Source organism: Equus przewalskii, chromosome 26 (genome assembly GCF_037783145.1).
Source record: "Equus przewalskii isolate Varuska chromosome 26, EquPr2, whole genome shotgun sequence".
NCBI lineage: Eukaryota > Metazoa > Chordata > Mammalia > Perissodactyla > Equidae > Equus > Equus przewalskii.
In genome coordinates this window covers 36,292,804-36,317,223 of record NC_091856.1, presented here as the reverse complement: position 1 = coordinate 36,317,223, position 24,420 = coordinate 36,292,804, and the positions used below count along the sequence as shown (strand labels likewise).

At 64.6% G+C, this 24,420-nt stretch overlaps 1 protein-coding gene across 6 annotated transcripts in view; it reads right to left on the bottom strand.

Moving 5' to 3' along the window:
• Positions 1-15,876, bottom strand: part of RXRA (retinoid X receptor alpha) — a 102,431-nt gene extending 86,555 nt beyond the window's left edge. Inside the window, exons 1-2 of one of the 6 annotated variants that reach the window (XM_070596354.1) lie at positions 15,188-15,289; positions 14,645-14,706 (exon numbers count right to left, since the gene is read on the bottom strand). Coding sequence is in view for 3 of the 6 variants with exons in the window: in XM_070596345.1 (XP_070452446.1) it covers positions 14,645-14,753 (109 nt within the window). In the remaining 3 variants the exon portion in view is untranslated. Of the gene's footprint in view, positions 1-5,781; positions 5,927-12,889; positions 12,980-14,644; positions 14,811-15,187; positions 15,290-15,719 lie in introns of those variants that run through there. The other 5 variants (XM_070596347.1, XM_070596352.1, XM_070596345.1 and 2 more) reach the window with 5 other exon arrangements.
• Positions 15,877-24,420: the final 8,544 nt, after the last annotated feature.

Below are 24,420 nucleotides of genomic sequence, written 5' to 3'. Positions count from 1 at the left end.
CTGCAACAAGCAGCACGACGCAGCGGCTCTGGGGCCTGGCCACCTGTGGGACCTGAGCAGCGGCTGCCGCTCTCTGCGCCTCAGTTTCCTTGTCTGTAAAATGCAGGGAAAGGGCATGCGATTGGCCGCCCCATACTCACAAGCTGTGTGGCCTTGAGGATCTGCTCAGCCTCTCTGAGCCCAGTCCTCACCTGTCAATGGACTGCAGTGGGCTTGGCACAGGCTGGCACCCAGGCACTTGGTGGACTGTGGCTCACCAGCCCTCCACCTGAGCCGCCGACTCCACTCAGGCCTGGGAGCCACGGGGGCCTGGTGCTCTCTCTGGCCTGACCACGCAATTCAGGACACCCCTCCACCAAATGCCGGCACGGGGGCTAGCTGTGCTCGCGCAGGTGGCCCTGGGGAGATGTCCCGAGCCTGGGGTCTCCGTGTCCCCCAGAGCCAGCCGCACTCATCACAGAAAGACCCCAGCTGGCCAGATGCTCCAACGACCCCACCCCAGGAGCGGGCTTTGCTGACCCCACAGCACGGCCGGCCCCTCCGTGGGTCAGGCCAGGGCCCAAGATGGACACAGCCTAAATAGGGCTGGGCCTGGCCCTGCCCTCAACACACCCCGTCCAGCCAGATCTGAGGCAGGAACACCCTGTAGTTATTTACCCGCCCGTCCACGGCCCACCCCACCCAACTCAAACACCCACACCGGTCACCCGGTCTCCTCTGTCACGGCCATCCCAAGCCTCAACCTCCAGCAGAGAACCAGGGGAGGAGTGTGAGGAAACTGAGTCATGCAGCAAGGCACAACTACTCCACCACCCCTCCCCACCGCTGGCCCCAGAGGAGGAAAAGGGGCCACCCTGCAGAACTACCTGGGGAGGGAGTGAGCTCCCCGTCACCAGGTGTGTGCAAGCCAAGCTGCCAAGCCCCCCTGGGGTTACACACACACATTCGCCTTCTCAGAGGCCCAAGCCTGGGCCAGGAAGCCGGGTGGAGTCTGGAGGGCGGGACCTATCTAACCCAGAGTTGCTAAAAAGAGCCAACAGGGAAGTAAAAATAGGAAATAAAAATAAAGTTGCTGCAGCCAGCCTGGTGTTTTCGTAGGAAACAAGGCATCTCCCCAGGGCGGGCTCAGCTCCGGGCCCCTCCCAGGTGAGGAATGTCTCCCCCTCCTCCAACCTCCAGCTGCCATCAGGACTTCAACCGTGTGTCCCCAGGCAGGAGCAGGAAGGGCCTCACGGAGGAATCCCCAGGACCTGGTTCGAATCCCAGCTCTGCCGCTAACCAGCCGCGTGACCTCGGGCACGGAGCTGAGCCCCTTTCACCAGCGATGGTGCAGACACACCTCCCGGGTGCAGAGGGCGGGAGGGAGGGCACATCCGGCACCCCCGGCCCCCCCACAGCAGGGGTGGCCCCCCACACTCAGGTCAGCCACACCCCTCTCTCCACCAGGTCCCCTCCAGGACCCTCCCCAACGGAGCCCCCACTCTGCCCCAAAGGTGGGTGGCCAGGACGCAGAACAGAGACTGGAGGGAGACGGAGCCTGGCTCACCGTGCGGCTCTCAGACCTCAATTTCCTCATCCAACAATCAGAGGAAGCCTTCCTTCCTATCCGTTCCTGTTGGACCTTCCCAGGGTTGGCACTAGGATCATTCGCACTAAAGTGTGCATGACTGACCCTGGCTTCAGGATTGGCTCATTCTTCCCAGGTAAAGAACTCCACAGCAGAGAATGATCTGATCCTAGAGCTGAGACACCCCAGCCAGAGAGCAAGGGAGGGTCATCGGGGCCAGGGTGCAGCTCACATATCCACTGGCCTCCCCATCCCTGGCGGTGTAACGATGCTCAGCTACTGGCTTCACACAGTGAGGCACCTGCAGGGGCAACGCAGCACTGGGCTGAGTCTGCCCCAGGCACCTGCTGAAAGGGAACACGAGTGCTCCAGACGACAGGGGCTGCCTGCCACCACCGGGGCCTGGAACAGTAGGACGTGTGCCACATGTGGCACAGGCATGGCACACACATGACACGTACATGTACGAGCCCCACTGACCCAGCAGGTCCTGCTTCAGACGTCCTCATCCTCCCAGGAGCCCCTTCAGGCCCCGCCACGGGATCTGATGTTCATACCCCCTCGCCACTCCCTGGGAACCGGGGCAGGCCCTGGAGGACTGGCCAGGGGAGCCTGGGGGTGACGTCACTGGTCTGACCCAGCACCGGTTGGCCCCAAATCACCCTCCAGCCTAAGGTCCTTCTAGAACAGACATCTGCTCTTAGCCCTCTCCATTCTCTGGCCCTCAGGAGAAAACCCCAATTCTTCATACAGCTCGCCTGCCCCGCCAGTCTCCACGGACTTTTTCAGCACCTCCTGGCTCTGACCTGCCCGGGCCTCGCTGCACACATCCCCGGGGCTGTGCCTGCCCCATGTCCCTGCCCACGCTGACCCCTCGGCCAGGACTTGAGGGGTGGTCCTCAAGGCCCTAGCTAACCAGGGACCCAGGGGGTCAGGGCGGTGGACCCACCTACAACCTGGACTCACCTGTGCTGGCCGGCGGGGGTGAGGGTCATAGGGCACACAGAATAGACACACACACACACACAGGGCACAGAGAATAGACACACACAGGGCACACAGAATAGAGACACTCAGAGGCTTGCACACGAGACCCCAGTGACAGGAGTGACCCTGCCTAGTCCCTTCGCCCCACGTGGTTCTGACTCCAAGGCCAAGGAAGATGCGGGCAGGACAGGGCCCTGAGGGCAGGGGTGTGGGGAGCAGTGGGCAATACGCCCGCCTCCAGGTCCTGCCCTTTCTGCCTAGCACTCTCCGGCTCCAGACCCTCTGAGTGGGACAGGGAGCATGAGGTAGGGGTCCCCGTAGGCATGAGCAAATGGCCAGAGGGCAGACCCTGGACCCCTCAGCCTCTGGGTCCTGGTCTCCAAGCCCGAGGTCAGGGACTCCCGCAGCCCACCCTGAGCAGGCACATGGTGACCCAGATCCCAGCTCGAAGCCCCAGGCCCCGGCCGGTGTGGGCCGCCAAGCACCAAGCGTGGAGTGCAGACAGCCAGGAGGACAACAGTGGCAATGAAAGGCAGCTCGTTGTTCTCAGAAGCGGGGGAGTGGGGGCAGGGCCGGCTGCCAAGAGGGGCGGAGGGTCAGCAGGGGAGAGAGGTCAGGGCAGGCCGTCTCCAGAGCCCTGGAGGGACCTCCTCGCTCTGGGGTCCCCTGAGACACCCAGGTCCCCACGAGGCCTGCTCACTCCCCCAGGCCATGATGTGCCTGCCCAGTGCCAGAGTGATGGCGGGGGAGAGGGGGCCCAGGGGCCCCTCTGATAGCGAGCTCCACAGCTTATCAGCCGCGTCCAGGGCCAGCGGGGTCTCCGGGGCCATCCCCTCCCCCACCCCACCAGCCAGCGAGCGCGTCCCCACTGCCCAACAGGGGAGACCGTAGTGTCCACAGGCAGATAAGTCTCAGCCAGGGCTGCAAACAGGGAGGGCAGCCCACTCAACTGCCCGCCGCGGCCGGGCACATGCACAGGGACACACCTCTCCCCAGCACTGCGGCCAGTGACAACACCAGGAGATGTGACCTCGCCCTGTGACCCAAACCAGCCCGGGTGGGAGGAGCAGGGCACCAGCAGGCCGGGGCCAGTCAGCTCAGACCCAGCACTGCCTGCGGCCCCACAGCCAAGAGGACGCAGATGGCGCCCGAGCTGAGGCGGCCCTCCGAACACCACCATGCCTCCTCCATTGACCCTGTCCCACGCCAGCCATGCGAGCCAGGAAGAAGTGGGCAGGGGTCGAATGCCCAGAGGTCGGCCTGTCCCTGGCCAGGGGGCGCATCCACACAGCCTGAGGCGGGGGCCCTGAGAGGCCCCCTGACCCCAGGCCTGCTGTGCACCTGCCTGTGGCGGCTCCTGTCCCCTTGGCCCACAGCCCTGCGGCTTTCACAAGCCTCATCTGCAGGCATGGAACCTGAGACAGGTCAGCCAGGCCATGTCAGCTGGAGGCGCAGGCTCCGGACTGCCAGCGTCCTGGATCCAGGCGGCAGCGGCCAGTCAAAAGCCCGGGCAGCCCTCCTGGCGTGGGCCACGCGGGTGCCAGGCGAGGAGCGTGTGGTGGGAGCCAGTCTCCACCCCCGTGATCACAGACACGCCACACCCGCTCCGTGCCCCCAGCTGCAGCCTGGGGAAGTGATCTCTCTGGGCTGCCAAATGCGCTCTTTCAACAGACCGCCGAAAGCAGAGACCCTAGCCTGGGGGCAGAGGGCACGGTGGGAACAAGCCAGGGAGCCCGGGCAGCCACTGAAAGCCCAGTGCCCATCCACCCCCAGGGCAGAGATGAGCTCCCCCGCCACCGCCCAGGGGTGGCATTGCTGGGGCCCGGACACAGGTGGCCGTCTGGGACGGAAGTCCCTCCCTGCTGCATCTGGGCACTGAGTCTAAGGGACACCCAGGCTCTCCCCAGCAGCAGGAGGCAGCTGCACCCACATCAAGCAGAGCCGGGGATTGGGGGCTCGCCCCGCGGGCAGGAACACAGCCACGGCAGCCTTGGCCGCAGCCTCCCCGGGGGGCTCCCAGGGCCCCCAGCTGCAAGCACTGGCCCAGGGAATTCTCTAGGGCGACTCTCACAGTCCCAGACTCTCCCTGCTCCACTCCTGGGAGCCAGCATGAGGCTAGACACACAGCAGGACCTCCCTCCCTTGGAAGTCCAAACAGACCCCCAGAAGGAGAGTGATTCAAATAATGATAACAACTTTAAAGCTTATCTCCACGAGCGGAGGGCTCACCCCCACAACATTTCTGAAATGGAGGGGACAGGGGGATACTGCTGCAGAGAGCACTAAGTCATTCAACAAACATTTCGCGAGGCTGGTGCAGCGTCTGGCGCTGTGGGTTCAGCACCAAACATGACCTATGAGCCGAGCCCACAGACCAGCGGGGTGCTCTGAGGCCTCGGGGCCCGCGGGAACAAGAGCCACGCCCGATCAGCAATGTCTGCCAAGGGTCCGGGCCGGGAGCAGCGGCTCGCCGCTGTGTACTTCCCACCTCCAACTCAGTCCAACATCCTTCCTTCCATTTTACAAATGAGGAAACCGAGATAAAGCGAGAGGAAGTAGCTTGCTCCAAGTCACAAAGTTCATGTGGCCGAGCCGGAATGGGACAGGCAGGGGGACAGGCAGGGGCCCCGAGCAGGCCACCCTCTCGGGCCAGCAGTCTGGAGGGGTGGCCTCTTGGGGGTGAGGTTCCCTGGGGTCCTAGCCTCGGGGAAGGGCAGGCCCCAGGGCCCAGGGAGACAGAAGAGGGCGGAGGGAAGGCCTGGCCCCTCCCCCGTCCGGGCCCCTCCCTCCAGCCGGGCCCAGGGAGGCCACAGCCGGTACTGCCCCGCCCAGGCCAAGGCCCACCTCCCCACTGTCTGAGCCCCGGGTGGCCGGGCATCCAATGCCTCAGGCCCCACCTGCCAGCCCTGCTCCCGACCTTGCTCCTGGGCGGAAAGTCCAGGCGCAGGGGTGAGGCGGGGGCGGCTCTGCCACCTCCCGTGGACTCTGGCCCCAATCAGAGCTGTTTTCCTCAATCCAGGCGGGGGGGGGTGGGGGGGGGCGGTGAGGGGCCACCAGACAGCCCGGTGACCTCCCAGGAGGCTCCTGGGCAAACGACGTCTGGAGCTGCCCACGGGGAGAGGCGCGTGGGCCCCAGGAATGAACCGAGCGATGTCGGACAGACGGACAGGTGGGGAAGGGACCCCCAGCGGCTCCAGCCAGAGAGGGACGCAAGAATGGCCACTCACCCCAAGAGCCGGAGCTCTGAGCGGGTGGAACAGCACGCGGTGGGCCGGCGTGGGTCATGCTCCCGACCAGGACATTCCAGGGCCCAGGAAGCAGAGGGGACATCAGGCCAGCAGGGGACTGGCTCAGAGGGGCTGAGCAGCAACCAGGCCCACTCTCAGCCTCACCTCCTGGCAGGGTTAATCATTCCCAGACCAGCTGACCACACCCCCGTGCTCACATGGTTCCTCACCAGCACAGAGCTGGGACCCAGCCAGCGAGGGGCAAGTCAGAGGAGCCTGACCATGCAGTTGGACCCTCTGAAGTCCTCCAGGGAGGACCCCTACCCACACACACACGGGCATCCCCTCTCCATACCCTTGGCTGGGGCTAGAACACTCATTCTCTCTGCCTTGATTCCCTTCCCAAAGCCCACCCAAGAAACTCCTATTCATCCCTTAAAACCCATCTACAACATCACCTCTTTGAAGCCTCCCTGACGTCCCCCAAGCATTTTACAGGTAAGGCAACTGAAGCCCGGAGAGGTGAATTTGCTAACCCAAGGCCACACTGCCCCCAACTCAGAGCTGGCACTCACTGATCATATGGGGTAGCCTCTCTCACCACAAGTTTTAAATGTGAGAAAGCCAGGGAGAAGAGGGAGTGGTGCTCAATGTGGCAGGGGAGGCCACAGGGCCACATGACACCAAGCAGAGGCCTGACCTCCACACTGAGGGCAATGGGGAGCTGTGGAGCCTCCCCTCAGGCAGGGGAGGTCAGAGCTCAAGGGAGAGAATGGGCTGGCCTGGCCCCTGCTCTGCCCAGCTCCCACTTGTGAGGTTCACTATTTCTCCATGACACACTGCTCACCCCTACAGGGTCTGCCATACCACTCCCAGTCCAAACCAGAGCCGGACTGGAGCGAGTGTACACACCCCCAGCCAACTCAGAGCCCATGGCTACCTGCCCCCCTCAACCTGGGGAGGGCACATAGCCATTTCCCGAGGACCTGGTCTCCAGCCGTGCCACCCAAGCACACAGCCACCAGCTCATGGGAATAAGGCCAAGGTGCCAGGAGGGAAGGGCAGAAGCCCCTGGCAGCCAGGGCCCCAGGGAAACCGAGGCCAGGAGAGGAGACGGGACCTGCCCAGGAACACAGCAAGCTGGTCAGAGCAGACCCGGGCCACCCGCCCAGCCCCAGGCTGCACCCCTGCATGGGAGTGGCTGCCTTGCCCTGGGGAGGCAGGGGTGGGTAACTGCCCACCCACCCCAGCGGGGCAGGACAAGGGGGCTCAGGGGACTCTTGGAGCGCCACCGCGCAAACGTCTCCCGGGAGGAGCAGAAACAGCTCTGTGGGGGGCACCCCAGGCCACTCTGGGCGAAGCCGGGTCACGGGGGTGCGCGGGAGGCACCGACTGTCTCGAGGAAGGACGCCCACCTCGGCTGGGGCTCCAGAGCTGGCCCTCAGGGCCCTCAGGAGCCAGGGCAAGTCAGGCACGTCATTCGACCTCCCCGAGTCTGAGGTCCACAGCCCGAAAAGGCAAACGGGGCCGTCCACATGGAAAGCTGAGCAGGAGGACGGCTCAGCACAGGGCCACCACCACAGCCACCAGTGACCACTGCTGCCCAACGCTCAGCCCTGCCTCCAAGGGGCAAGCGGCCAGCAAGGCGGGTGCTCTGGACACAAGGCCCAAGTTGACTGGACAGTAAGGACTGGACCAGCCCGCCAGCCCCCCTGGCAGCCCCTCGCCAGGTCACTGGGCGCATCCTTCACGGCATGGGGATCAAGCTGCCACAAACGGGCAGCCATGGGGTCTTCTCCATCCCACTCCTTCATCAAGTGAGCATGTCCTGGACGCCTGTGCGGGCTGCTGCAGGGCTGTGCACGCTGCCGACTGGCTCTGCCCTCAGGAAGCCCCGGAAACAAGAGACGGCGGGGTGGGCAGCCGGCACAGCGTCACGAGCCTGTGCCAGCCGACCACCTGCTCTACAGGATGGCCTCAACGCCCACCGCGTGCGCTGCACCAGCTCATCCTCTCGTGTCCCCAGGAGGCTGCAGGGTTACCCACGTCACGCACGAGGAAGCAGCAGGCAAAGGGCCAGAGGATGTGATGGCGGGGCGGAACCCCAGCAGCCAGCATCAGGTCCAAAAGGTGTCACCATCCCGCACCCCACACAGAGCACAGACGACCGAGGACGGCGGGCTGGCTCCGGCCAGGGAAGGAAGCGGGCTTCCGGGACGACTTGCCTCAGAGCTGAGCCTGCAGACGGGCGGAGACAGACGGGAGCGGGGACAGGGAGCTGCAGGTGGAGCCGCAGGCCAGCCAGCCCCAGGGGTGTCTGCTCCAGAGGGCTCCGCACAAGGCGGCTGTCCACCGGGAGCCCGTGAGCGCAGCCTCGGCCACCTGGGCTGTCACCGCCTGACCTCTGCCTGGGGCCAGGGCGGGCACTTAAGCTAAATTGGTCAATTATGGGATGCTTAGCTCCCTCCCGGGGGCTTCCAGCCCCCTCGGTTCCGGGCAGCAGCACCAGGAAGCCTGTTGAATCAGTAACCTCATTACGGCCCAGCGGCCACACCCGGGGCCGGCTTTGAACTCCGCGGGGCTTATCCATGGCCGCTGGAGGATTTACACACGCCTGGCCCTGGCCCAGCTCACTCTCCGCTCCCCTGCCCTCCCCTCCCCTCAGTGCTGGAGGCTCCAGATTCAGGACGGTCAGGCCAGCAGCAGCCTCTGCTGAGACCCATCACCACCAGCCCGTGCCCCGGATACAGTCGGGGAAACTGAGGCACAACTGGACACCACTGTTGCTCAGAAGGGCCAAGGAGCCCAGGGCCAGACGGAGGGCTCCCCTTTGTACCCCAGCCCCAGCTAACAGCTCTGGGCCACCTGTCTCAGGAACTCAGAGCCAAGTGCCAATTGTGAATGTCTCAGGAAAGAGGACCTCGAGCTCACACGAAGGCCCTCAGGGGCTCCAGCCTCACAAGGGCCCCCCAATGTCCCACTGCCCAGCCCCAAGGCTAGTCCCTACCATGGCCCTCAGGTCCCTGCCCTGACCCCAGGAGGCCCACCACCCTGCTCCCCATAGAGAGCCTGCCCCCCAACTTCGTCCAGTGCTCTGGGCCCGGCACATCCTTCCCAGGTCCGGGCTTGGGCCCTCTCGGCTGCCAGACTGTTCCATCACCTTTCCCAGAGACCCCAGGCCCCCTCAGCGAAGCCACTAGCACCCCAGGCTCTGGGGCATCTCAGTTAACGTGGGGGGGTGCATGGGGGGGTTCATGGGGTGGAGAGCATCTCCCCAAGGACAGTCCAAGAGCCCAGAAGGGAGAAGGCAACAGGAGGAGAGCCAGGGCCAGGGCGGGGCCTCCTCCCCCAGCCCCGTGCTCAGGGAGGCGGAAATCCCAGCCCAGCCCAGGGGCCCAGCCTGGCCCCCAGGCAGCCACTCAGAGTCCCACCTCCAGCTCCAGCTGCTGTGCTGAGTGGCCCACCCAGGGCAGGGGAACAGCCCACTCACAGAGGCACCTGCTGTGTCAGGCTCCAAGCCCACCTGGGTCCCCTCCTCCTCCCACCCCTGCCTGCCTCCAGCTCACCCTCTGCACAGAGCTGGAGGGCTAATTCCAACTATGAGTGTCACCACACGCCCACAGCCCCCACGGCTCCCGGGCCCCCACACACCCGACCCAGTGTCTCTCCAGCCTCCTCTCACGTGTCACCACCTCTCCCAGCTCAGCCACGAGGCCTCGAGGCCGGGCCTCAGGGCCTCTGTCTTAACTGTCCCTGCCACCCGCAGTGCCCCTCCCCCCCAACCTGTTGCAACTCTGCCTCTCCTCCGGAGCCCACGCCAGTAACAGAACCGGCCCCAACAGGAAGCCACCGTCACCCCTCCATTCCTCACGCCTCCCTCACACGTGTGCCCCAGGAGCTGCGTGGACGGGACTCAGAGGGCAGGTCTGGGTCCTTCTGAGAAGAGCTCCTCGAGACTCTTCAGGATCGGCTGGGAAGGCCGGGCGTGTGCATGTGTGCCTGTGTGTGTGGATTCACATGAGTGTGTGCGTGCCTCTATGTGCACGCGTGTTCATGTGGGCATGCATGCATGTGCATGTGCATCCATGTGTGCTGGGGTTGGAGATCACAGAGATAACCAAGGCCCCGCCCGGCCCTGCCCTGGGGACCTGGTCTGGCCATCCTGGACCACCCCCCAGGTCCCTCAGGAATATGCCACCAGACAGCTCCACCCTGGCAGAGGGAGGAGGTGGGTGCCAGGCCAGGCCACACGGGTCCTCAGGCTGTGCCTCTGGCTGCTGACCCCACCCATGGCTTTCCAGCCCACCAACAGTCTCCACCCTCCCATCTCCAGCCAAGGACAACCCTGGACGAGGATCAGGGGTCTCCACTTGCCAGAGGGCCTTCAGGGGTCAAAGGGGACAGAACGGACACAGCGAAGCTTCACCTTCCAGCAAGTCCCACAGAACAAGTCCCACTCACTCATCCAGGGGCCCCAGACCCACAGCGGGCTCCCAGGGAGCCAGGGTGGGGCGCAGACCCAGGCCCTGACAAGCAGGCGGCTTCTGAAGATGCTACCTGACGACCGGAGGCCTGGGGGGCAGTGCCACCACCCCGGCTGGTGCTCAGGGTCCCCAACTAGGAAATCAACTTGCTGAGAAAAAGCACACAGGACCACCCAGAGGCGCAGCAGTGGTACAAAGGCCGGGACGGGCCCCACGGGAGGGCTCCATCTCCCGGTCCGCTCAGTGGGCCCGTCTCCGTGAAGCCTCTAGAGAGTCCCGAAAAGCAAGTCCCAGGGACACAGCAGGCACCCAGTGGAGGGAGCCGCCAGCGTCCTCGCAAGGCGGCGCAGGGCCCTGGCAAGCGGGGAGGAGTTTAAAAGATGAGACAGGCAGGGGCCACGGAGATCCTTCTGGATCCGCGAGATGAGGAAATCAGGCCTGAGCGGGCACCCTGCCCGCCCCCGCCGCTCACATGGGGACACGGGGATGCAGGGACGAGAGGACACGGGGACGCAGGGACGTGCAACAAACACCGCCTGTGAAGGAGCAGGCAGGCCCAGCAGAGAGGGAGAGAGTGAGCGTGAATGAGCGTGCCCACACCCAGGCCCTGCACGCGCGTGTGCGCGTCTCCACTCTCCCCTGCATCGGCCTGGGCCAATTTTATTTAGCTGTTTCTGCTCCATTTCACGCTCATTCAGCTGCTGAGCCAGACAATTGCTTTGTAACTCTAGGGTGCAATTTCCCTGTCTGTGAGGCGCTGGGGCACAACCGCTCAGCACATCTCGCACCAGGCTCGGGTGGGTGTGCAAGCAAGTCCCTTGCCCCACGCACCTCCCGTGGGCCTCGGGGAGAGTCCGTGCAGGGCAGACCCAGCAGAGGGGAGGGCACCCAGACCAGGGCCCATGTGAGTGTTCGCTCGACCTCGGAAGACAGGGCCAGGCCAGTCCCCTCATCCTGCACGTGCACCTCACTTGAGTTAGCACCGGTGTCGTCCCTGCTTCGTGGTCCTGTTTGGTCCAACACTCGCAGACCTGGGCCCAGCCCTGACTCAGGCCGGAGGCACAGGGAGGACATGGCCTTGCCTTCAAAGAGGGGCCGTCAGCTAGACACGCCCCTAGGACAAAACGGGCAGCCTTCCCCAGCGCCCTGGAAGAGCCAGCACATATGTCCATTTCACAGATGGACAGCTGAGGCTCAGAGAGGCTGACGGGCAGGCCACACACACAGGCAGCAAGGACAGAGGACCAGACCCCCAGTGGCCTGACCACCAGCCCAGCAACAGGACACAGCTCCCCAGAAAGGCGCAACTCCTGGGGTCCCCCTCACCCAGGGATGCTGGGTCATTCCAGAGAGAGCAGGTAGGGGGAGCGAGGGACAAAGGGGCCTGAATGGAAGGCAGAGGAGGAGAGGAAGGCAGAGTGAGGATGGAAGTGCACCTTGTAAAATGTACACACTGCAGGAAGGGGAGGCGGGGGTGGGGGGGTGGAGGGACTGGCCTTCTCCCCCACCCATAACAGCATCCACAAAACTGACCTGCTTAATGAGCATCAGGACAAATGTATCGAAGGTGAGCCCCAAATGGCCACCACCCCACCAGCCACCCAGGCTTTGAGACACACAGGCTCTTGAGAGCCCAGGCCCCTGGCCCTGCCCATGGCCAGTTCCCACAGGGACAGACCAGTTAATGGGACACCTCAAGGCCCTGGCCACCAAAGCCGGCTACAAACAACAAACTTCGACAAACCTAGAGCCTGGGGAAGGCAGGGAGGGCAGCTGGCGGCTCACAGCGCCTCGGCCCAGTGACGGTGCCCCAGCCTCAGGCCGCACAGTGGCCCTGCTCTGCACCCTGCAGAGAGCAGCTGAGCCAGGCCCGGGACCCTCTCCTCCTAGAGGACAGGCCACACTCGCCACTCGAGGCCACGGCCCTGAAACGTGCCAACTGTGGACAGAGCCCACGCAACCCCAGACAGTGAAACTCCGCAGCAGCTCCCGCTGGGTCTGGGCAGGCACTCAAGGCTCTGGGTCCACCCCCCACCCCCACGCCACCTCCTGTGCAGCCGAAGTCAGTCCCACCACGAATCACCTCGAGGGCCCTCTCCTGGGGCCGGAGCCCCAGCATGCACGCCCAGCCCCGCCCCACCCGGCTCGGGGCCCCACCCCTGAGCACCCACTCTGTGCTCTCACAGTAATTCCACAACTACCACTCCCAGGCTTCCTTTCCAGGAGAGGAAACCAAGACCACCAGCCAAAACCCCCCAGAGCCACAGTGGGGACAGGACAGGGCAGGACCGAGGGAGGGCAGGCAGAGGGCCTCCTGGAGGAGGCGCAGCTCCCCGCAGGCCCTGAAGGGCAGGCACAGCTGGAAGAGCTCGCAGAGCTGGGAGCAGGCCCCGCCGCCCCTGTCTGAGCACGCTGCTCGCTCAGTCCTGCCTACCCCCAGCTCAGAACCGCCCGGCCCTCCCTCCACCGCCTTCCTGGGGCCCCCAGCTCATCCCACCCACATCTCGGCAGAGGGGGTCAGGGCTGCACGGTGGGCCCAGGCACAACAGCCAGACCCAGGCAAGGATGCAGACCAGCAAGGCCACTGCCACAGTCAGGCCACATCTGAGGGCTGTTTTTCTCACCCTGACACTTTCCTGGTCAACAAACAAGAGCCCCCTCTGGAGTTTACCAAAACAACCGTCTCAAGAGCCGGCAGTGCCCAGACCGAGACACCACTGCCTCGGCAGGCCAGGCTCCAGGCCCGGACGCCAAGCCCAGCCTCCCAAGAGTCATGTGACCCTGTTATTTCGGGAGGACCCGGAATGTGCTCTATTTTGGGTCCCGAGGGCTCTGATGTTACCAGAAGCCCCTCACCGGGGCTCCCAGCTCCCTCAGGTCCCAGAGAGTGCCCCAGAGAGTGGCCAGTGGACCTACGGCTCTGCTCCTAGCCACCCATCCCTCCCCGGGCAAATGGGCCACTAGCAGCCGAGGGGGTCTGGTACGGCCTGAGACCTTTGGACTTCCTCTGCAGGCTCAGCCTTCCACTCCTACTGTCCAGGCTGATGCCGGCACAGCCCTGCCCCTAGGGGCACGGGGGCACTGGCCAGCCCTAGGCGATAGGGGCCGGAGGCAGGGGCCGCCTTAGGGGAGTTCCACGGCCCGCAGATCTGTACCGTGGGTTCATTCCTGCCCTCACTGGCTCAGCGGGCAACAGCGGGGAGACTCCGGGTGGGGGAGGGCAATGCCCGGTCCACGGAGCCCCACGGAGGTGGGTGCTGCGAACAGAAGCCCCCTCTGCCCGAGGCCTTGAGGGTGGCCTGGCAGCTGAAAGGAGTAGCAGTGCCTTCTGAGCAGCTCCAGGCCTGGCCTGGGCCGCCCGCCGGGCCCTGGACACGCCAAGCCTTCTGACACTCACCCCCCATGAGGGATTAGGCTGTGTTGACAAAAGGGCTTAGATAAGTAGCCGCTTAAATGGACCTTCAACTCCACTGGACTTCAGAGCTGGTCACAAGCTTAGAAAAAAATAAAATGTAATCAGAGCCCAGGACTCTGCGCTCAGGCCTCGGGCACCGGCCGCCTGGGAGGCCACCGGCCGGGTGGGGGGATCTGCTGCTCTGGTGAAGAGATGCCCCGGAGCCTTCTCAAGGGGGGCGGGGGGGGGGGCACCCATCCGGGTTCCTGGGGTCGTGACTGGGAGGCACAACTCTTCTCTTCATGGGGACTCTGGCACAGCCGCCCTACAGCCTGGGCCACACATGCACCAACTCCCAGGACCTTCCCAAGATGTTAGGAACAGGGACCTGCCTGCTCCCAGCACCCAGCCCCGGCCCTGCCACGTAGGGGGGTAGGGGGGAGGGCAAGGACCGAGCTGAGCATTCTTGTTCCAGAAGGGATCTGGGAGAGCCCAGCTGCGTGTGTGCACGCCAGTGTGCAAAGCTTTAACGAGGGAAAAGGAGACGCTGTCAGCCCACACAGGGGCCCCGCCAGCCCCACACCAGGCAGGGCAGCAGTAAGTCACAAACAACCCAGCTTTCCTTTTTGCTCTACACACACCGGCACCACCGGCTGGAGCTCTGAGTCTCAAATCCACCCCTTGGGAGCCTGGAGCTTCAGCCTCCCCCAGCCAGTCTTCTTATCTGCAAAATGGGCACGAGTGCCCAGCCCTGGGGGTATGGGAGGACGGAGAGCCCCTGCGAGGAGGGCGCCCAGCCTGGCACCACCAAGGTCTCCGTCATACAGAGTCAGAAAAGGACTCTTAGATTTGACAACTTGAAACCGTACCCCAGTCACGCTGCAGCACACCCATTTTGAGTGGGTCCCCGGGGTGCTCAGACCCTGGCCCTCACAGCCCAGAGGAACCAGCTCCAGGCAGGCTCCCCTCCACCTTCCAAACTCACCAAGGTCCTTGCAGCCGCACCAGGTTCTGACAGTCCACCGGATGGCCAAATTGCACCCCAGGCTGCAGGGGTGGGCAGGAGGGGGGGGTGACCGTGGGGTTTCATTCATAATCAGCTGTTTTAATTTCCATTCAGCACAAATCCCTCACGCAGCCTGACAGCCTGGCTGCCGTCCCCACCACCAAATTAATATCCTTCCTGGAGCTCATTTATAAAGTCTCCCCACCCGGCTCCCCTGCCTCGCACTGGCTCCCAAACCCTAGGGAAGACAGCGCTGGGGGCGTCCGGCCATGCCCCCTCCTCCCCCTAGGGGGGTCCGGCCTGGAGTTGGAGGGCAGTGCGGGGCAGGGCAGCCACTGGGCGGGATGGCAGTGGGAGGACGGGAAAACTGACCCTGAGTGCCTCTGGGGCGTCTTCCCCCAAGTGCAGGGCCAGCCCCGGAGAACACCCCGGGTACGCGGGAGTGAGGGGCCCCATTCCTGGGACGGGGCCTTCCCGGGCTTGATGTTCCCAGTCACACGGCCCCTTGGTGACCCTGCCTACCGGCGCCTGGACTGCTCGGGGAGGAGGGGTCCCGCGGCTTCCAGGCCGGCGGCCTGCTGGACTCGGCGGCCCGGGCGGCGGCGCAGAGGCCGTCCCGATGCCAGGGCGGCCGGAGGCTGGGAGCGCACAAGTTGCTCCGCCCGCCCCGGCCCCGTCCCTGCGCCGCGCGGCTGGAGCCGGGTGCCGGGGCCGCGGGGCGGGGGGCGCGGGCGCTGCCAGCCGGGGGCGAACTAAACTGCGCCGGGATGGGGGGGCAGGAACTCCCCGGCCCCGCCGGCCGGCCGGCCGCCCTCCGGCCCCGCCGCGCTGCCCGCGCCCGCTCCGGGGGCAGCCCGCCGCCCTCGCCCCCTCCCCGCCTGGCTGCCCGGGGAAAAGTTGCCCGGCCCCCCGGCTGCGGGCCCCGCGCCCCAACTCCGCGCAGGCCGGCTGGGGCGCGGGGCCGAGCGGGGCGGGCCGGGAGCCCCGCGCGCGCCGGGAACGCGCCCCGCGCCCGCCGCCGCCGCCCCCCGCGCCGGCCCGGCCCGAGACTCACCGAGCGGCAGGAAGTGTTTGGTGTCCATGTCGGCGGCGCCTCGGCCGGCGGCGGGACAGCGGGCGAGCGCGGCGGCCCCCGGCGCGGCCGGCCGGGCCCGGGCGGCGGGAGCCGGCGGCGGCGGCGGCGGCGGCGGCGCGCGGAGGCCGCGGCGCGGCGAGTTGTTGCAAAAGTCGCCCAACAATGTAAACTACTTGTGCCGCGCGCGCCCGCCGCGCCCCGCGCCCGCGCCCGCGCCCCCGCCGCGCGCGCCCGCGCCCCGCTCCGACCGCTGCGGCGCCGGCGGGGGGGGCGGCGGGGGGCCCGCGACGGGCGCGGACTCGGCGCAGCGCCGCCGCCCCGCCCGGCCCGCGCGCCCGCCCCGCCCCGCCCCCGCCCGGAGCGCGCCCCCCGCCGCCCCCCGCCCCGCCCCGCCCCGCCCCGCCCCGCGCGCCGCCCGCGCCCGCGCGCCGGCCCCGAGTTGCGAGCGGCGAGCGCCCTGCAAACTTGCAAGTTTGCCTCCGCCAGGGGTTCCCGGGAGCCGCGCGGGGGCGGCGGGGGAGGGGAGCGCGGGCGGCGGGCGGGGCGGGAGCAGAATTCCCTCCCCGGCTGCCAAAAAAAAAAAAGCCCCGCCGCCCGGGCGGAGGAGGAGCGGAGCGGGGCCGGAGAGCCCGACGCGGCCGGGCCATTGTCTGGGCGGCCACACAAAGCGGCCGGCCGCGCTGCGCGCCCACCCCGGCCTGGCCCCGCGCAACGCCCTCCTCGGCCTGCCCGGGGGGGGGGGGGGGAAACTGAGGCCCGGAGTGGCCGTGAGCCCTGACGCGGGAGCACGGCTCGGCTCCTCCGTCGGGGGAGTTTTGTTTTCTGAATCCCCCCCAGAGCGCCCCCCTCTTTCACACCTAGGGGAAAGCAGAGGCTGGAGGGCACCCCACTCCCTCCCCGCGGGCGGACCCCCGGGCCAGCGGGAAGGGCTGGGGGCTCATGCTTCCGCTGCACGTGGGACCTGACTTCGGGGACCCTCTTTAAGGTACCAGGCTCGGGGGGAGCTGCGGCCAGTGGGGCGCTGACTTTGTGGCCGGTGGCTATTTTAAGCCTTGAGTTGTTCTCTGCCCTGACTTCTAAATTCATGATTTGTTTGTTTAAAAGCGAAAGGAAGCACGCCTGCCTGGGACGGCCTGGGCGGCTGGAGTTGGGGTTTGGGTGTGAGGTACCTGCCGGGGCCGGGCCTCCCGGAGCAGGCGCAGCTGAGGCGCCCAGGTCGTCCCTGTGCCAGGCTGGCCCAGCACAGCGCCTCGCTCCTCAACGCCTGCCGTCCACGTGGCTGCTGCCCTGCTGGACCCATCTTCCCTGGGAGACCCAGGCTCCGGGAGGCAGTGGGGCTTACCAAAGCCACACAGGCTGCACATGATGGCCCTGGAGCTGGGGGCTGGGGCTGCTGGTGGAGAGGGAGGTGATGACTGAGTGTGAATGGCTGTCACCACCGCCCAGGGACCACTATAGCCCTTGTCAAGAGAGGCAGTCCCACTGCTTGGGGCACCCCTGCCACCTGTGTGACCTTGAGTAAGCCTCAGCATCCTTCTGGGCTTCACATTCCCCTCTGTGAACCAGGGAGTAACAGGACCCACCTCCCACTGGACAACCAGGAGCTGGACCCCAGGAGGGCCACTGTGAGCTGTCCAGAGGGAGGTCTTCCTTCCACTTGGGGAAGGAGCATCCTGGGAGAGTGGTGGGGGCACACACTGGTTGGGGAGCCCTCCTCCAGCACAACCACAGGTCATGGCATGGGCCTGTCCTGTCCCCCTGGTTTCTGCTCCATCCAGGCTCCTCTGCCCTGCTGTAGAAAGCCTCTGCTTTGCTGGTTCCTGGGCCCCCTGCCGCCTGCCCCCACTGTGCACACCCTGTCCAGCCCCCACCCCTGCACCCCCAGCCTGTTTGACTGTGGCCCTCATTCACCGTCATTGTAACAGACCCACTTGCCCACTGCCGCGGCACAGCGGGCTGGGCCACCTCTAAACTGGTTTCCTCCTGCCGGGCTGGGGGCAGCAGGTGCTCAGGGAAAGAACTGAGAGGGAGCAGACACTTCCGGGGCGCGTGCCAGGCACCAGCCCCAGGGCCCTTGGCCGTGATCCATGATCAGTGGCCCGTTTGGGCTCCGTCCTCTTGGCCTACATCAGACCCCACCACTCCTACTGGAGAAGGAGAGGCCAGAAGCCCTCCCCCATGTGGGGGCCCACTGGGCACAAGTGACCAGGAGGAGAAGTGCCCAGGACACTGGCACCCACACCCTTGTGTGTCACCCCAACAACCCGTGGGCAGTGGGCACTGCTAGCCCAGCTGACTGATGAGGACAGTGAGGCTGGGAGAGGCGACATGATGGCACATGTCACACAGCAGGAGGATGAAGCTAGCGTTTGAACCCAGGGCCTGTCCTGGGAAGCTCTGCGTCACAGAGGGTGTGAGCCTGCACAGGCCCCACAGGCCCCCAGTGACCACTGGTGCAGCACTGCCTTCCAGCCACATGTTGTGTGGACGACCCATCCACGTCCATGGCACGGGGTCTCAGGACAGAGAGGAGGACAAACACCTGCTGAGCCCTTACCAAGGGCCAGACCCTGTGCTCGAGCTGGGTCCTCAGGCAGCGATGTGGTCCCAGATGGACAGGTGTGGGCTGGATCCCAGCTCTGCCTCTCACTCCCCTCCCTGGGCCTCAGTTTCCTCATCTGTGAAGTGTGGATGGCCACGCCCTCCTCACTGAGTCACTGAGATGACTAAATGAGATAGAGGGAGTATGGCTGAGTAGGAGGAGCTCAGTAAGTGATAGTTACTGCTGCTGCTATTACAATGAGATGGTGGATAGGCCCTCCTGGAGCTCCAGCCCGCAGGGGAGATAAGACAGTGATGGGCAGACAGGAAGTGTTACGGACACTGGCATGAGGGCGAGGCTGTGTCCAAAGTGGGGACCGGGCTGCTTCTGGGCATGGCTGGTTCTTGAGCTGGGTTTTGAAGGAGAGAGGTTTGCATCAGGCCGAGGCGGGCGAGGGCGCCCCAGGCAGAAGACCTGCTGGAGCGGTGGCCCAGAGGAGGGAGGTGCCCAGCAAGGGGAAGGAGAGCAGGCAGCCTGCTTGGCGGGCAGGTTGGAACACGCTGGGCGCTTGTGGGAAAGCTGGTCCTGGAGGCCTCGGAGGCTGGGCTCCCGCATCTGAAGTGGGCAGCCTGGCGCCCTGGGCTCCCCACCCCTCCCGGGCCCCTCCCCCAGCCCCGCCCTTGCCACGGAAAACTTGAGACTCTGGAACTGTTGGTGCCCTGTGACAGGAAGCCACACACAGACAAATTTCCAGGTGGGCTCCCCGCCCCAGGAAAGGCACAGGAGCGAGGAGGTGCCAGGGGTGTGAGAGGGGCTCTCTGTTCCTAAGAGAGACCTAAGAAGGTGCCCCCAGCCCCGGCCTCTCTCCGGGGCTCCAGAGACCACGTGGACAGGGCAGGGCGCACAGAGTCCGCAGCCATGCAGACCTGGCTCGAATGCAGCCTCAGTGCCTGCAGATGCTGAACTGCTCTCAGCTTTCGCCTTTCTCTTCTGGAGGGGTGGCCCGGCGCAGGGGGCCCAGGAACTGGCGCTCAGATAGGGGAGGGGAGCCGGCTGCTGAAGGGAGCCCCCGCGAACACACAGGCTCCTCGATGGAAAATGCGCATGCTGGTTGTTATTTCTATTTGTCATTCTCCCCTCCAGCCGGGGCTCTTCGGTGCAAATGATCCCACAGGACACCACCCGGGACGGTGGCTGCCCCGTTTGGAGTGGCCAGGTCCAAGCTAACCATGGAAAAAACCGCCTCCAGCCTTCCTGCCATGTGCTTCTGCAGCCAAAAATATTTTTATAGTAATATCCATCTATTTACAACCTGGGATCTGAGAGGGTTTTGTTTTTTGTTTGGGCCTTTTTTTTAATTTCCCTGAAGGATGCTTTTTAAGGTCCTCTGGCCTATTCCATGCGCCTGTCTCCGCGCAGTCTTGTAAACAGTCTCCAGAATTGCTTAGTGAATAATATTTTTAAAGGCCGGTGTCTGCCGGGCTGGGGCCCCTGAGGCTGGCGTCTGGCTGGACAACTCCCAGCAGTTCCTGAGACACCAAGGGGCACCTCGGCTGCTTCTGGTTCCTTCTCCCAGTGGAGGGGTCCATGTGATCCTGAGCTGGTGACCAGAGGGACCTCACAGGGGTTTGGGACCCCTGGCCCCCAACAAGTAGGGCAGGGGCTTGGGCACCACCAGCCTGTCCTCATGGACAGGTGGGCTGCCTCTGTCCCCCAGAGGGCCCTTTCTCACTGCCTCTGTGGCTCCTTTGGGGGTGACACTTTCTGTCTGCAGTGACAGATGACTTAAGCTGGGAGGTAAGGATGAAGCCCAGATTGTTAAGGGCTTGCCTGAGATGACACAGCGAGGCCACAGCTCCCCCAAGTCGTGTCATGCCCGCCATTGGTCTGGGGGAACACAGGAAAGCTGCCTGTCCACACTCAGCCTCCAGTCTGTTCTTCTTAGTGGAGAGAAGGAGAAAGGATGGGACAGAAGGGAGAGGAGGGGAGGGCAGGGGAAGGGGAGAGGACGCCTTCCTCCACTGGGTCTGGCCCTCTGTGAAATGTCTGCAGCCCTGCAGTACCTTGACCGCTCCTGTCAACAGACAGCTCCCAGCCCTGAAGGGCGGCTGGCCCGCCACACCCAGACCAGTGCAGGCAAGGGAAAGATTGGGTAGCCTGTGAGTCAGTGCTCAGAAGGCAGGTGGCTTACCTCCATCGTGAGGTGGGAGCCTGGTTCCAACGCTCCAGGGAGCCAACTGGCGGTTTGGGCAAATCAGTTCATGTGAGACAGCCCGAAGGGGTTAGGGGTTCCCTCCAGGGGCCTCCAAAGAGATGCCCCACCAAATGCCAAGGCCACCTGGAAGGAATCACAGATGCCTGGGGTTTGGGGGGCAGCCCAGGAGGCCAGAGAGTGCGAGGCGCTTCGGAGGGTCCCGGGTCAGCAGAGGAGGACACTGAGGTCTCCTAGGGGCCTCGTGGTGCCAGGTCTGCCACACACTATCAGGCACCATCTCCTCTAACTCCACCCAGGCCTGCGCACGAAGATTCCCGTTTACCCACCACTGAAGCTGAGGGACGTTGGCTCCAGGTCCTGCAGCAGTGCAGCACCAAGGTCACCAGACTCACAGCAGAGGTTGATGGTCAGACACCCCCAGGGAAGCCTCCAGACGACCACCCACCTTGAACTCCTGCGTTCCGGGAACTTTACCTCCCTGCTTCTCCCAGTGTGCAGGTGGGTCAGCGGGGTCAGACCAGAGTCCGGAGAGAAGGGCCAGGCAGCAGACTTGGAAAACTGGGCGCTGGGGTAGGCAGCAGGACGGGGAGGCCACAGCCTGGCTCAGCCACCAACTCTCACATGGCCCTCTCTGAACCTCGGTCTCTTCTATAAAATGAGAGAAAAGAGCCGGCTAACCATGGAGGTTTGGGGGCGCAAAAGAAGAACATATCACGTATCAACAGGGAAATCGATGCCAGTGCATCACAGGAGCTGAGAAGGGTAAGACCACGGATCCTAGCCTGGGGTGCCGATCCCAACCTCTGCCCGGCTCTGAAGATGGCAGGCCCCGCCCTGGCTCCTCTCCACCAGGCCCTTCTCCAGACGCCACCCCTCAAGCAAGAAGATAATGTGTTTTATCGGGGGCATTTATTACCCACAATTGCTACATAAATCTCCCTGCATACACATACATATACATAAGAGGCGGATAAATATGCGGGGCCGTGCCCACTCTCCCTGATGGAGTCGACTTGCCCCGTAAAGATAACGGGAAATGATTCATAATATTTATTTGACAGACATGATATGAACCGTAATAGCCTGTTGGGATTAAAAATATCCGTACGTCTCTGTCACCCACCAATGTGGTTTAAATATTATATATGTGGCCACTGCAGCAATAGGGAGATGGGAACTGTTATTGATAGCGGCCATAAAGAGAAGCCGTTTTGCATTGAAGAATGGGAAAAGTAACTGAGGAGTTTGCCTAATGCTCTTTGGTGCTTGATTCCAAAGAAACCGTACTTAAAAGTGGGGCTCCCCTGGCCCCAGGCCGCCCCACACGCGCTGTTCTACAGCCCTCGCCTGGTGGCGTCCCCAGAGGGCCTGGCCTGGCTCCGGGCTGTAGCTCGGCGTCTGATGAAGCTGCCATCCCCACAGCAGAGGCCGGCAGGGTCTGGGCCCCACCCCTTCTGACTGGAGACCCCCTCCTCCAACGACTGGTCAGCCTGTCTCCAGCTTCCCTCCACCCAGCATGGAGCAGGGGCCCCTGCCAGCCACCCCGACCTTCCAGTCACTCCCAGCCTAAAAACCCTTCCACTCTCCCCATTACCCTCGGGATGAAGTCCAGGTGCCCCTGAGTCATCTCCCTCCTGCCAGCACCCCGCCCTTCCCACAGCCACCTCCTTCCAGCCAGCACCAGCAGACTGCTCTCCTGGATCGTGGTCCACACCTGGCCACTCCACATTCCCCTTGAAGGCCCGGCCCCAACATGGCCCCTCTAAGCCTGGCTAGGGCTCCTCTGCCCTGCGGCACCCTGCACCCTCCATCCCCTGTGACATCCATTTGTTTCCTTGATGTTCCCCCTGGCCTGGGAGCGTGCCCAGGCTGGGGACCGGGAATCACCGCTTTCCGTTTCCCCACCGGGCACATCATGGGAGCTCACCACGTTCACGGGGAGGGGGGGGGGGGGGGGAGGGGTGTTGTTTTCAAGAGCCTGGCTCCTGCCACCATGGCCAGGGCTCCTTGCCAAGCCGTGGGGTGGGCTCTCAGGATCCCTATTTACCTCTCAGGCCTTCTGTGCTTGGAAAAACATGCTTTCCCTCCCCAGGCCTCAGTTTACTTATCAATACAACCAGTCTTCGGCCCCGGGGATCAAGGCCTCTTGAAGACCCAGGGCATTTGCCCACAAGGAAGCCTTTCAGGGTTTGCTTTGGGAAATACCCAAAGGCTCAGCATTGAGAAAAATCTCCGGGGGGATGGAGGGTTTAACCCCACTCCATGATCACCCCCTCCTGCCCCACCCCACCTGGTCCCACCCCCCCAGCCCCCAGCCCCCAGAGCTCCCTTTAGGGTAGCCCCGCCCCCAGGCAGATGAATTACCAGCTCATGGTGACAAGTGGCCTTTGGTTCTCCCACTAACAAGGGTCCCCTCTCCCAAAAGGAGCTGCTTCTGGGCTAAGATACCCCCGGGGGGCAGGGGCTGTCCTGGAAATGAGGTCACCCCGGGGAGGAGCCCAGACCCACCTGCCTGGGGCCAGCCAGCGCCTGAGGTCTTTAGCCCTGGCCTCAGCGCCCCTCCACCTTGGGATTGGGGACATCACTCTCACAGGCAGGACAGGCAGACAGACGGATAGACAGCAAAGGTGAGCACCAGGCCAGAGCATCGCTGATGAGCCAAAGGAGACCCAGCGCGTGCTCCCTGGGCCGCAGCCGTGGCCCTTCACTTCGCCCTTTCAAGGAGACCCCGTTCCTCCTGGGGCCCCGTCACCGCTGGCCTTCCCAGCCTCCTGTTTCCAAGGTGGGGCTGGTCTTGTGTGGGGCTCCCGCCAGGCACCTCCCCCAGCGAGTACCAGGGTTCCTGCTGTGGGCGTGCCGACCCGCCGGGGCCTCCCTTGGGAGGCGGACCCCGCATTCCAGGCTCCAGGCTTCTTTTCCTGCCGGAGCCCTGGATACGGTGGGTGCTTACAGAGAGGGATGTCTGCCCTCACCTGGCCTCGCTCTGGCGCCTTTGTCCTCACCTTCTCCTCGGGATGTGAGCCTCGGGTCCCCACCTGCCTAGGGGTGATGGAGACACAGGAAGCGGGAATGGAGACCCAGAAGGTCACAGGTCCCACACACGGCCTGGCCAGCTGCCCAGGACCAGTGGGCTCCAAGCGGGCTTAGCAACAAGGCCCCTTCCTCGAATGGCCCTGGTGTGGAAGGGCAGCTGTGAGACAGAGGAGGACCCACATCCTGGTTGAGGCCAACCGGGGACCCCGGAGCCTGCCCACTAGCCCCCCACCCTGAGGGACCCGGCCCCATCGTGCAGAGTCATAGACACCCAAGTCAGGACTGACGCCATGGCACGCACGTGCAGATGGAGTGAGGGAACATCTACACAGCCGCCCTCCCTGGCCTGCCCTGAGCCAGCACTGAGTGACCGGCACAATTAATAGGGTTGTCAGGCCCAGCTGGGGGGCGTTCACTCGGAGCCCACCTCAAGCCAGTCGCCCACAGAGGTGCTCAGCCGAGAGTCCAGCAGTTTTGTGAAAGGAGGTCTTGCCCTGGCCAGGCCCCTGCATTGCCCAGGTTAAGCCACATGGCCAGAAACTTCTGGATCATCCTGGTGTTTATGTGCTGGCCCAGGGCACCGTGGCCTCTCGGTGGGTCCAGGCCCATGTGAGCTGAGTCTGCCCACAGATGGGGAGATGGGCAGGTGACTGGGCCCTGGGAGCTGAGCCAGTTAAAGGTTCTTCCCCGTGAGCTGTGCCCTGCTCTTTCGGCCCCTGGGGCTCAGCTCTCTGGGAGCACAACGTTTGGGAAGGCAGGAGGGCCTCCCAGTGGGCCCTCGGGGCCACTCAGAGCTGGCTGGGGAGGGTACAGGGACACGGGCAGAGAGCTGAGCCAGCTGCACACCGTGTCACCACTGGGCGGGAAGGATGAGCCGAGAGCTCCCGGGG